The 13,385-nt window shown below is 34.0% G+C and overlaps 1 protein-coding gene across 23 annotated transcripts in view; it reads left to right on the top strand.

Moving 5' to 3' along the window:
- AG (floral homeotic protein AGAMOUS) overlaps positions 1-13,385 on the top strand; it is a 68,727-nt gene that overhangs the window by 26,385 nt on the left and 28,957 nt on the right. For 3 of the 23 annotated variants that reach the window (XM_088861867.1, XM_088862324.1, NM_001305835.1), the window contains 5 exon segments: positions 5,909-5,970; positions 6,078-6,177; positions 6,348-6,389; positions 6,513-6,554; positions 6,857-7,014. In XM_088861867.1, the coding sequence (XP_088717993.1) occupies positions 5,909-5,970; positions 6,078-6,177; positions 6,348-6,389; positions 6,513-6,554; positions 6,857-7,014 (404 nt within the window). 23 annotated transcript variants of the gene reach the window in all.

Genomic DNA, 13,385 nt, shown 5'->3' on the forward strand with positions numbered 1-13,385 from the left:
TAGTTATAAAATTTGAACTTTCAAAAAAGGTGCAGTTGGCATACGAATGCATCCGTAGCGGTAGAGGTAAGGTGCACCTTCAAATTTTATGATGGTATATATGATTTTGATGTAAAATGTTATTAGGATTATCGCAAAATCTATTTTTATATCTAATTATAAAATTTCAAATTTAAAAAATGGTTAAAATCAAATAGATCTATAAACATATGAAAATCTTGAAAATGGACGGTGTAGATAATATGTTGTAAAATGCACTATTTCTGAGACTTAAAATCTTTTTATTTTTCATGGTTATACATCTTGATGTCGAGATGATCAATCAAAGGGTTTTTCAGCATTAAAACTACCTTTTCCGATTGATTTTTGAGGTGCATCCATAGTTCTGCATTATAAGGTTGCATCCTTGTATAAACTTTTTTTTTTAAAAAATGGTTCAAATCGAGTAGATCAAGAAACACTTGAAAATTTTGAAAATAGGTGGTCCATATAACTTGTTACAAAGTGGACAATTTTTTAGACTTGAAATTCTTTTTTTTTTTCATATCCATTCATCTCAAGGTCGAGATGATCAGTTGTAGGGTTTTCCTATGCCGGAACACTCTCCACTGTAGAATTTTTTAGGATAAACTTTTTCCTACATGGAAATTCTAAAAATAATATTTTTGGCAAAATATAAAGTGGGAAAAATATAACTAATCAAAGGCAAACAACCATTGAAAAATGAAGGGCCGGTTTGGATGCATGATTAAGAATTCTTCTCACTAGAAAAATTTAGAAGTTTTCACACATTTATTTTAGGATGAAGTTTGTATAAGGCCTAGGCTTTATAAAAACAAAATAAGGCCTTGCCTCAAACCCTACTCCTAAAAGCACTTTCAGCATTGGAAATTTCCATGATGCTATAAAATTAATTACCAACACCAATAATAAAATTTCAAACTCAAAAAATGTTACAAATCCCATGGATTTATGAACCCTTAATTCTAGGGAAAAATGGATGGTCAAGATAATTTGTTGTAATATATATTATTTTTAGAACTTGAAATCCTCAGTTTTTTTTCACTTCAAACTGAGATGATCGATTTGAAGAATTTTCAAAACTGGAATTGCAATTTTTGATGAGCTATAAGGTGAGGCTTTACTTATTTTGATAGAGGTGCAGCCGTATCTATTATTTTCCTTTTATGTTATTGCGTCTATGTACCGTTTGGCTATAAGAAGAGTGTAGAGTAGTTTTCTCTCTCTCTCTCGGCAAGCTCTCCCATTTCTCTCTTCTTAGTAAATACCAGGTAGGTGGTTTGTCTATTTTCACCTTCGAAGTTTCACTGGGCGACAAGAGAGCACTATCAAGCATGCCAGCCCTATTCCATTTGCAGAGGAAAATGAAAAAACCAAAAAAAAAGGGTTTGAGACAAAGAAACCCACAAATCTGGTGCTGCTTAATGTGGAGAATGAAATCCCTAATTGCTGTTCCATTGAGGGAAACCAGAATAACCTACCTAGTTTGTGATTTTGTTGGGGGAAAACAGCAAAACAGAAAACATCTTATCAATGTGCAACTCTCTATTGAAACATGAACTATTTTAGGTCCTACATCTCACTGATGGACCCCGGAGAATGGGGCTGAAGATGTGGGCGTAACACCGCTTGTGCCTTTAGGCTTCCATTCTAACACGTTCAAAAACCATTAGCCATTTCAGAAACCCTCGTCATTCCACTGAATTACACGAAAAAAAGCAAGGCAAATCCCCTTTGGTTTGAAACATTATATTGCTAGAATTCCTAAATTTTCTATGAGGGTGTTGGGAATCACCTCGCCTTTAACCTTATGGTATTCTCTCATGGACCAAGGATAATTTTGGCCAAATAAAAAATCACTTTTATGGAGCATTTAAAGTCAATTGTCGAGAGAGGAAGTAATAGGTTGGGTTTTTTTTGGGGAGGTGTGAGAAAAAGCTCTTGTAAAAGAGGGCTTTCGCAAAAAAATAAAAATTGGGGGCTTTCGCAAACCTTAGCTTCTTTATGCCTTGCATTTTGCAAAATTTTATGGGTATTTTTGCGGCGATGGTGTTGGTCGACTTGATGCAAAAGGGTGTTGATCGATAGTGACGAAAAAGGAAGTTAATTAATGGTTTCTTTATAGTATGAAAAATTTATTTTGAGTTTTTCTTCTACCATTGTAAGTTAATATTTACATATCCCAAAACTTGAAATTCTTCTATTAATATTTAATCATTTCCTTGGTTACCCCCTATATATATATATATATATATAGGCTTTGATTATAATTTGTGATTTGTGATTGTGTCATTGGACTTGGTATTTTATCTTCTCCTGATTTCATCATACTTTGACCAAATTTACTACACCATATTCAATTTTTGGTGTTTGGATTTCTTGGAATCGACTTGCCGGTGATAGGCAAGTTGATTTCGAGATATTAGATTTCTCATAGTGACGGGTTTCATCACAGCAAGGGGTGATCAAGTAGTCTCGGTTCTCAACAAATGGTATCAAAGCTCAAAGGAAGTGTGTAATGATTTGGGAAAATAGCTACTTAAAAATTCGCAGTAGAGAAATTTGATAGAAGGAATAATTTTAAACTTTAGAAAATAAAAGTTCATGATACATTAGTATAACAAGGTCTTTATAAAGCACTACAAAGAAAATCCAAGATATCAGAAAATATGAAGGATGATGATTATGAAGAATTGGATAGGAAGGCACTCACCACAATTTGCTTGTGTTTAGTGAATGAAATACCATTTAAAATAGTAGGAGAAAAGACCGTGGCAAATTCATGGGCAAAGCTAGAAAGCTTGTACAAAACAAAGCCCCTTACAAATCAAATTTTCTTTAATTCTTTGAGGATGGGAGATGGCATGAACGTCTCAAAGCACTTGAATAATAGCATAATTTGTCAACTCCAAAGTATCGGGGTAAAGATGGATGAGAAAGATAAGGCGGTGACATTACTTTGTTACTTGAGTTGTAACAATGAATAATCTCGTCAAATTGGATTCGGTTTATAGTGCACTTCTTGTCAATGAATTTCGAAAGAAAGTATCGATGGATAATTCGATGGGTTCAAGGATGGATGTCTTTGTGGCAAGAAGCTGGTTGGATGAAAGTGGTAGTTCATCAAGAGATTCCTCAAGTAACCGATCAAAGTCGAGCGGGTTTTATAACAAAGGTTATTGGTGTTGTGGTAGGTCTGGTGACATAAAGTAAAATTAACAAACAAATAAGCCAAATTCCTCAAAGGGTTTCAGTTCAAAAATGGAAAGGCAAGGTGAATCAGAAAATGGAGCTCACCAAGTTGAAGAATCGATATCTGGTTATATTGAAGAGGAGGTGTTGATGGTAGGATGCAATCTCATGTACTATCATAATTGGATCCTTGATAGTGGAAGCACAATATATATGCTCGCATAAATTATAGTTTGATGCATTTGAGCAATGTAAGGGTAGTTTAGCATCAATAGGAAATAATTCAATGAGTAAAACGATCAGAATGGACTCGGTTCACTTAAAGAGTAAGAAAGTATGGTTCAGACATTTGAAAATGTGTGAAATGTGTCGGATACGAAGAAGATCTTAACTTCACTTTCTTATTTTTATATAGAGAGTTGGAAATTTACCAGGCAAGGTGTAGTGCTCAAAGTTTCAAATGGGGTTCTAGTTATGATGAAAGGAGTTCGGGAAGAAAACTTGTATAAATTCTTAGGGACCACAATTATAAATAAAAAGGTAAATTTGCTTGTAGATGGTGAAGCTCATCAAGGGACATGTGGTTTGGCAATGGATGATCTTGATAGTGCAAATCAAGATCTTAGTAAGGATATTCGGCAAGTTAGAGAAATTTCAGATTTGGGCATTTCATAAGAAGATAAACTCGGAAGCACCTCATAAATTTTCTTCAGGTCAACATTCAAAGTTTGGTGAAGGAAGGGCCGATGTCACTATAATGTTATATATTACTCTAGTGTTGATTTTGATCATTGCCATTTTTTATATACGATTTGTAATTTCACTTGTTTGTAGTTTTCTTGATTGGCTTCTATTTAGCCTAGAAAGAAAATTTTGAAATGGAGAGAAATTGTTAGTTTAAAATTTGAGAGTTATGTGCAAACATTGCCAAGGCCATAAATATAAATAAGGCTCTGTGGGATAATCTTATGCAAGGGATCTCAGTGATACGAGATCAAATACCGGTTTTGCTTATAGGAGTGTAGAAAATGATTCACCTAGAGCATGTGCACAGGGAAGATGGCATCAAAAACTCAAGGACAAAAGTGTTGAAGAAGGTGGAGTTTGCATGAGAAAAACAAGTATGAAGGCATACTCATGGATGTTATTAGGGTAGAGAACTTACGGCATTGGCAAAGTTCACTAGGTTCTTTAAGACATGAATAACCAGATGTAGATGGCGATTTTACATCAAAGTGGAGATTATCAGGAAGGTGATGCAAAATCACATCCCACTTAACCCATTGGTATTGTAGTGGGGGGTTCACCGTAACAAGAGATGTTCGAGGTAGTCTTGGTTCACAGGGCAAGCAAACATTGAGAATGAAGTTGGAAAGTTTCTAAGTTCTCATCGCTCTCTAGATTCCACAAAACCTTGGTTTGCATAGGTACAGAACCTTGGGTCTATCTTCCCATGAAAAGAAGGCCCGTGATGTTGGAGTGTTGGGCTGAGGGAACTCCATTTTTGGGTTTTAGGTAGAGATGTTTTTCTTGTTGTAGGTAGAGAGGTTTCCTTATTGTGGGGGACGGGGTGTTTACCATGATGAGAGTTGCAGGGACTTTCTACTACACACAACCCAAGGACTTTCTACTCCTTGCCTATTTCCCTCTATATACCTATTTATAGGGAAAAGATACATAAACTTTAATCTTTTAGAAAAACATTTTTTATAAGGTTACAAAGTTATATTGTAGAAGTACAATGCATCTGAAATCTAATAGAAAAGAGTGTTTCGAAGTTGGAAAACCTTCTAATTGATCATCTGGACCTCGAGATATATGGATATAAAGAAAAAAGAACTTCAAGTTTTAAAAATGGTACATCTTATGACAAGTTATTTGGACCACATATTTTTAAGATTTTCAAGTGTTTATAGATCCGCTCGATCTCTATCATTTTTTTACTTTTAAATTTCATATTTAGGGTTAAACATAGTTTTTCACATCATTGTAAAGTTTCCGATGTCAGAACTACATTTCTAGCAAAATTTAGAGGTGCGCCTTCTTTGTTTAATACAAGGTATACACTTTATACAAACCTCACCTTTCTTTTAATGAGTTTCTCATATGGGAAATATAGAATTCCTAAAAGCTAAGAATTACCTTCCCCAAAATAAGAAAAATTTGACAAAATTAGGACACTGAAAACCCTTTAAACTAGGCGACCTAAAACCGTTCCCACACAATAATCATTGGATTCAAGAGAAATCCCAACACTTTTGCCCACATTCAAATTTCAAAGACAATGAAACATTCACCAATGTTAGCCTGATCAAATCCAAGATTAATAAGAACGAAAGAGGAAAGAAAATGGGTAAGTCAATCTCATCTTTATTCACAGAAAAAAGAAAATGGGTTAGCCATGGTTCTTATTGATTTGTTCTATTATGGTTAGTTGAGAAGTGATCGGAACTGACAAGCATTAGACAGTGGATCTAATGTAGGTCATTATAGTGCAGCTTCTCCTTCTACCTGTTTCAATATTTATGAAAGAAAAATTGTTAGGCATTTGCACCAACAATTGTTGTGTATCAAGGTGCATAGCATTATATATCATGGAAATTGAAGGCAATAATAGATGGAATTCTTTTCATCTCTCTCTCTATTTAAAGTTGAACGTGATAACCTAGTCTCACTCGACATTATTGCATTTCAGTATTACCAACAAGAAGCTGCAAAACTTCGCAATCAAATCCAGGTTTTAACGAATACAAACAGGTAAGATATGGTCCCTTATTTAATACATAATTCAATGAAGTTCCAAAACAAAATGATTTAAATTTTCAATTCAGGAAATTTATACTCACAAAAATTGTTTCTTTCAGGCAGTTGATGGGTGACTCCGTTGGTTCAATGACTGTTAAGGAGCTCAGGACATTGGAGAACAAATTGGAAAAGGGAATTAGTAAAATTAGATCAAAAAAGGTAAATAACGGAATTCTCATATGACATGGTTCAAAACTTGAACAACAAATCGCCGAGATGATGGGTATTCTGATCTTCTTCTAAATTGTTTGGTTTAGCAAAGCCCAAATAAATCATAAAATATGGTCACCGGAGATCTATTTTTAATTTCCCTCTTACTATCTTTGCAGAATGAGCTACTATTCGCTGAAATCGACTACATGCAGAATCGGGTAACTGACATTTTTTCTTCTAGTATACTAGAGTTCCGGACCATTAGTTTTGAGATTTTTTTTGTGCTATACATATGTTTTGCTATTGCTTTCTTGTCATTGCTGTTGGCTTTTGGCATGCAGGAACTTGAACTACAGAAAGACAACATGCTTCTCCGAGCTAAGGTATCCTTCTATTAATATGTGAAATGCTGTTTGTTCGTAGCTTTCCTTTGTTACTATGTTTGAATCACCTTTTTTTTTTTCTTTTTTTGTTAGAAAATGATAAGTGCCCAAAACTAAAAATACCAGTTATACCAAAACCATATCCAAATCCAACGAGCTCTCTCTCTCTCTCTCTCTCTCTACTCTCTGTGGAAAAAAGCAGTTATAGACTAAAAAATATGCATAAATTAAAAAATAAGTTGTATTAATTGATATTTGACTAAGATAAGTGATAGAATTAGAGGGGGTTGTGTGCATATCAGATAGCTGAAAATGAAAGGGCACAACACATGAACATGTTGCCAGGGCCAGAATATGATGTATTGCCACCATTTGACTCTCGGAACTACCTCCAAGTTAACCTATTAGAACCGAACCATCATAACTACTCACATCAGGAGCAAACAGCACTTCAACTCGGGTATTCCTCTCTCTCTCTCTCTCTCCACTTCATTACTAGTTTCATTTTCTTTTCTTTCTTTTGACTGCGCATATTTTGATGTTTCGATATTCATGTTGATGGTTTCTTTTAACATAGCTCATTCATTATACTACTACTTGCATGTATATATTAAGTAATTGGGTGCGGTTTGTAAAAGGCTGTAACCTTACTAATAGAAACAAAGTTGTAATATTCAAAATCATCCATTGTAGTTCGACAGTGTAGATTTGACATGTATTTAAAACAGCGTCAAAAAATTAGTATGTATTTTAAGAGGAAAAAGTTTATATAAAGATGCAACCTTATAATGTAGAACTACAAATGCACATCAAAAATCCATCGGAAAAGGTAGTTTTAATGTTAAAAAACCCTTTGATTGATCATCTCGACATCGAGATGTATGACCATGAGAAATAAAAAAGATTTTAAGTCTCAAAAATAGTGCATTTTACAACATATTATCTACACCGTCTATTTTCAAGATTTTCATATGTTTATAGATCTACTTGATTTTAACCATTTTTTAAATTTAAAATTTTATAATTAGATATAAAAATAGATTTTGAGATGATCTTAAGAATATTTTACATCAAAATTATATACCATGATAAAATTTGAAGGTTCACCTTACGTCTACAGCTACGGCTGCATCCGTATGCCAGCTGCACCCTTTTTAAGATGTTATCGAATCTACACCATCCAACGGTGTAGACTACTACAACCTTACTTCTACAAATAAGGTTGAAACCTTATATAAACTTTTTCCTAAGTAATTTGCACTAGCAAATGAACCATTAGCATGATGTCAGTCCTCTTTTGTTTCTTCTTGGTTCGATGAGTAGTAACCATAGTTTAATTAAAATGAGGTGTTTTGATAGATATTATAAGTAGAATGCTTGGTGTGATTCATCTTCTTAGCAGTTTGGGTGGTTGATATCTCTTGTGCATGACTTTACGTGTATGGGCGTGTATACGGTCATGTGTGAGTCATAAAGAGAGTACACCAAAACACACGTTTATGTATGTGGAAGTGCTCATACATGTATGCATAGGCTAATGAATGTGCATCTGCACATGGTATTTTTTGTGGTAATGGAATGTGTATACATGCAGTACTGTATCCACACTCCATGCTTCTCTAGACAAAGGGCACGTAATTCCTGGGGACAAAGTGCATATGCTCTTGGGATATCTCCTTTTCGGGAAGAAATGTGCTTGATCCTCCAAAGTTTACCTCCATATGAGGAGCTTAATTTGGTGGCTTGAGAATTCCTTGCTTGTTGAATTCACTCTATGGAACTTTTCCCTTTTTTTTTTTTTTTTTGACACCATATTTTTTCCATATTACTTATCCCAATCTTGATAGAAAAATAAAACAAAGCATATTAATTCAACATGTATTACCCATATACAGTAATTCCACTTTGGAGCCTCTCCCTTTTGTTCTGCCTATACCCTTAGATGTTTGTTCGGGGGGCATAAAGTAAGAGGAAAGGAAAAAAAAAAGGTGCTGCAACACTTTGTACAGTTAGGAAATATCTTCAAGCTGTTGCAGTCTCATAGAAAATGTCATATAAGTCCCCCGATTTCTATTACTTTATTTTCTCCTGTCTGCACAGACTTGTACATGAGTACCCCACTTTGGTCGCTCTGCAACACTTCAGAATTGTCTTCAGTTAACTCTTACTTTTTTGTCTCTTTAGATCTTTCCATTCAGGATCTCCAAATCCACCTATTTCTCATGCGTCAGAAAACTAGCCATGCACATGCATGTTTAATATACTGTATGCATGTTATTACAGATATGCTGTAATAACCAACTACTACAATTTTTCATCCCAAGTAGCATTTCTAGATTTCAAAAGGTGTTGGAGCTCAACGGTTTTGTCTAACACACAAAATATCAATTCAACTTCATTACTTTTTACGTGCTCTTGGATGCAAATAGAATTGAATGTCTCTATGCTTGCTTCTCCCAAACAAAACTGGATCTTTTGCCAAAGCAGTAATTGATTTTTTGTCAATATTGATATTTGTAGGTTTATGTTGAGGAACCTGCTAATTCATCAATACATTTCTTAACCAGATCAGATAGCATGACAAATACATGTTGATGCAGCACATATTTAATTTCACTATGTACAAAAAATAGCAATCTATTGCTTTTTTGAGCATCAAGTAAAAGCTGAAGAGACTATACTAGAACATAAAATGTAGTACTCAGTTCATTTGATTGCGAATATGACAATCCATAATCCAATGTACTTTTTTAAATATGAGAAATTCTTTGTTACCTTCAAATAGTTTTAATGGGAGTTTTCATATATCAACTTATCAAATCAACTCCATTCAATATATATAATTGAGTCAAACAGCACAAACCAAAGTTTTGAAGTAAGTAGAATCAACTCTAGAATCATCATATCTACCATTCAACTCGTATTCAACTGCAGTAGTCACTGAATTACAATTTGGCATTTTAAACACTTTAATTTATCAAAATTTCGAGTAGTCATCAAAAGTTACGTCTCCGCTCACCAAATCATCAAATTCTACAAATATATTTCTTCTTTTTTTTACTACATGTCGGGTTGCTAGTCCACCTTTCGAGAAACCATGAATTGCTTTCTCTATTTCAGCTCATATGCATACCAACAACAAGGTTATTGCTACTCCATCCAAATTTTCTGTAAAGTTCACTTGTTCTCCTACTTCGTTGAGCTCTTAAATCTTCAATTGGAACTAAAGTGCCCTAATTTCTTATCATTAAAACATTGAACACTAGTCCTTTCATATCTGTGCCGATTGAATTGTCTGCTCAAATTTCTACTGCCTTGGCCCCTTATGGTTTACCTCATTTGCCCTCTACTACTTTCGGTGTTAAAGTTGCCAGTTCTTCAGCCACCTGTGCAAGATTGCAACCTCCTCGTCACCTTCCTCTAACACTGGCTCCCCACCCCCTCCACCCTTCTATCAAGCACTTACTCGAGACAATTATTTATCTTCTTGATCATTCTCGGTCAATTCCTATGAATACATTTTGTATGATCTCCCATGCTTGTTTCGTGGTGGTGCTAAAGATAACCTTTTCAAAGGTGGTTTTACGTACGCCATGATTAATTAGGAAAATGGCTTTCTTATCTGCTTCCCTTGACTCTTGTAAGGTATTCTTTTGATTATTTGGCAACACAGTTTCATATTCCGAGGTTTCAGGTTCTTTTTGGATTGTGGAGGACATTCCTCTATTCAATAATTGACCTTAACTAGGAATTGCGGACTTCTCATGGGCTAAAGATAAGAGAGGCTGAAGTGGAAGAATTGAACGAAGGAAACCATCATTTCAGTGAGAGGAGACAATGAATGCCATCAAATGCATAAAAGGAGACGCCTCAGTTTCCTTGAAATTAGGTCGTAGATATGCTTCTTAGGAGCATGTCATGTTGAAGCTAACTCGTGGACAATTAGGAAGAATTTACTTGTGATTTTGGAAATGTATATGATAAGACCATTTCTCTTTAATACAAGGAAGTCAAAATCATTATCAGTCATTAAATGTGAAATGTGGTGGTTGGGGATGTGTCATTGACTAGGTTCAAAATAAAAGTTTTTAAACTATTTATATCATTTGTGCTATTAGATTTCACGTCAAATAGCCAGAGATAATTGTGACCTCCTTGTACCAAAAATACGTGGTCTCATGGTATACATTCCCCATGGTTTTTGGTATCCTAAGTGGTTTCTTTACTTTTTGTTTTCTCCTTTGTCATACTACCATGTATACTATACTCCCATGGAAACATACTATTCGTATTCTCCCTTGCTCCAAATAACTGTTTAGAAAAACTATTTGTTTAAAATTTTGGGAACCACATAATAACTACTAGAATTTATTTTCAAAAGAAATTATTGAATTTTGAGTTTTGTGACATATAGATCTAGCTCTTCAAAAATTGGATGGTCTCTATTCATTCTTAAGCCATTATTTTTTTAGCACATAAAAAATTTGTATCGAAAGTTTTTTTATTGAGAATACTTATGGGTTGCAGAGATTAAATACACAAAATTTGAGATTTAAAAATTATTCCTAAGGGTAATACCCGAGGGAGTAAATGGAGTATACTCCCATGAGAGTAGAAAATATTTTGGCTTGTCATATACTCTGTTTGTACTTTTGTCTGGATTAAGACAACAAGCTCCTTCTCAATAAAATGCACCATAAATATGTAAACTAATACTGCTAGGCTGAATAGGTGTCAAGCTTTTTGCTTGAACCATTTTGTATGGTGTCCAGTTGATTTTGGAAGGGAATTTCCGTGACAAAAATCTTGATAGGATATGGGATGGTTCCTTTAAATCATTTGAACCCTTTGAACCTAAGTGTGTGCTTCACAAAATTTGGTCATCATTTGCACTCTTAATAAATATGGCCAAGATTAGTGATGCAATGCCCTGTAGAAAATATGTTGTTTTCTATTCAATAAATATTCTACCAATTAAAAATAATTTCAATAGGAAATAAGTGTCAATGAAATTTTACTATATGAAAAAACATATAAATGTCCTTAATCAACCAAAATAATGAATCAGTTGAACTAGTGGCACTTGGATCTCTGCAAGATGCAATTAGAAAAGGGTGTGGTTTGCATAAGGTTGCAAGCTTAAATAATTAAAGAAAGTATATCTCCAAGCATGGTCATGACATGACATTTTGGTGCAGTAATCAATTTTTGCCTCTAATTATCAAATTTTAAAATCTAAAAATAGTTTAAATCGAGTAGATCTATAAATGCTGAAAATATTAAAAATGGACGGTCCAAGTAATGTGTTGCAAGATGTACTATTTTTAAGACTTGACATCTATGTTTTTCTCCATATCAAGATGATCAATTCAATGTTTTTCCAACATCAAAAACCTTTTTAGAAGAATTTTAGAGGTGAACCTTGATTTTAAATTTTAAGGTGTCAACCTTATATAAACTTTTTCCATTAGAAAATAAATCCAATACCATTTCATATCCAACAAATATCTCTCTGATCATGACTTGTGATGGTATAGACATCATATCAGTTCATCTTTTGTACCAAGAATTAGCTCTTTATACTTCAGATGTTCCAAATCATTTCATTTTTATGTTCCAAACATCAAATAGACCTAGATCATTTATAAAAAAATTAGAACTTTTTATATTAAAAATTTTAATCAATTTTTTAATTTTAAGCATAACAAAATTAATTGAAACTAAGTTCTACCAACAAAATTTTGTGAAATAATTCTGATAATCCTCCACCTTTATGAAAATATAGGTATCTTTCGGACTTGCAAATAATATATTATTATCACTAACTATTATGAAATAATTCCAATAATCATCTATTTATATTATGAAAAGTTTGTGCATCCCTAAAGGTTTCAGACTTCAACCTTTAGTTGACATTATCATCAATATCAATGAGAAACATAGTAAATGACGTTTTGACCTAAGAATCTTGACTAATAAACCTATTACATAACCACGTTACTTTATGTGAACCAAGAGATGCTCAAACACCCTATCATGCTTAGGTTATTAGCTTTAAACTGAGCCTTTTTTATTATTTATGGATAAAAGAAATCCAAGGCATCTGTAGATAACTTGTTAATTACATTCACACCTCAACCAATAGAGGAAGAAAGCACCGTTGTTTAATCGATTACAGATGATAACAGCTTGAAAGAAAAGGTATAACTATAGGATATGATATACGTCCTTCACATACGAAGGGCCTTCAACTGCGTATTTCTTTGTGTCTTCTTATCTCCTCATTTGTCCATCATTTTTGAAATTTGGGGATAATTGGCCTCTTATTGACTTGCACCAGTCAGTTATTTTGACTTGCCTGGAAATCATGTGGTGTTCATCATGGTAACTGAAGCCATTAACTCGTAGAGAGTTCCTGTGTTGCTGTGTATCAACAAACGCTGGCCCTTATGGGCCACGTATCTTTTCTAAATAAGTATGATTTGTCTTCATGCATAATCTTCTGTTGAGTATGCTTTGGAAAAAGCTGCCACCAGGAAGTGTGATATTTCACCAGTAGGAAACATGATATTTAGCCGATAAGTTTGGGAAGATTAGGAGACTTCGATTTATCCTCCAAAATAAATAACGTTTTAGGTCTTATGACTTGTTTCATGAGAAGTCTTGGGCCTCTAAAATGGGATATTACCAAAAGGTGGCTTTAAAGATAACCTATACGAGAATTTTGATCAAAGAGAGGTTCTTTCTCATTTGCCGGGGCGTAATAAACGGGATAGAGCCTCATGAGTGCTTTGTCAGAGGGTAAACTCTGAGGCAAAGTAATTTGAAAGG

The sequence above is a fragment of the Amborella trichopoda genome, chromosome 1, assembly GCF_054954075.1.
Source record: "Amborella trichopoda isolate Santa Cruz 75 chromosome 1, AtrichopodaSantaCruz75HAP2 v2.0, whole genome shotgun sequence".
NCBI classification, from domain to species: domain Eukaryota; kingdom Viridiplantae; phylum Streptophyta; class Magnoliopsida; order Amborellales; family Amborellaceae; genus Amborella; species Amborella trichopoda.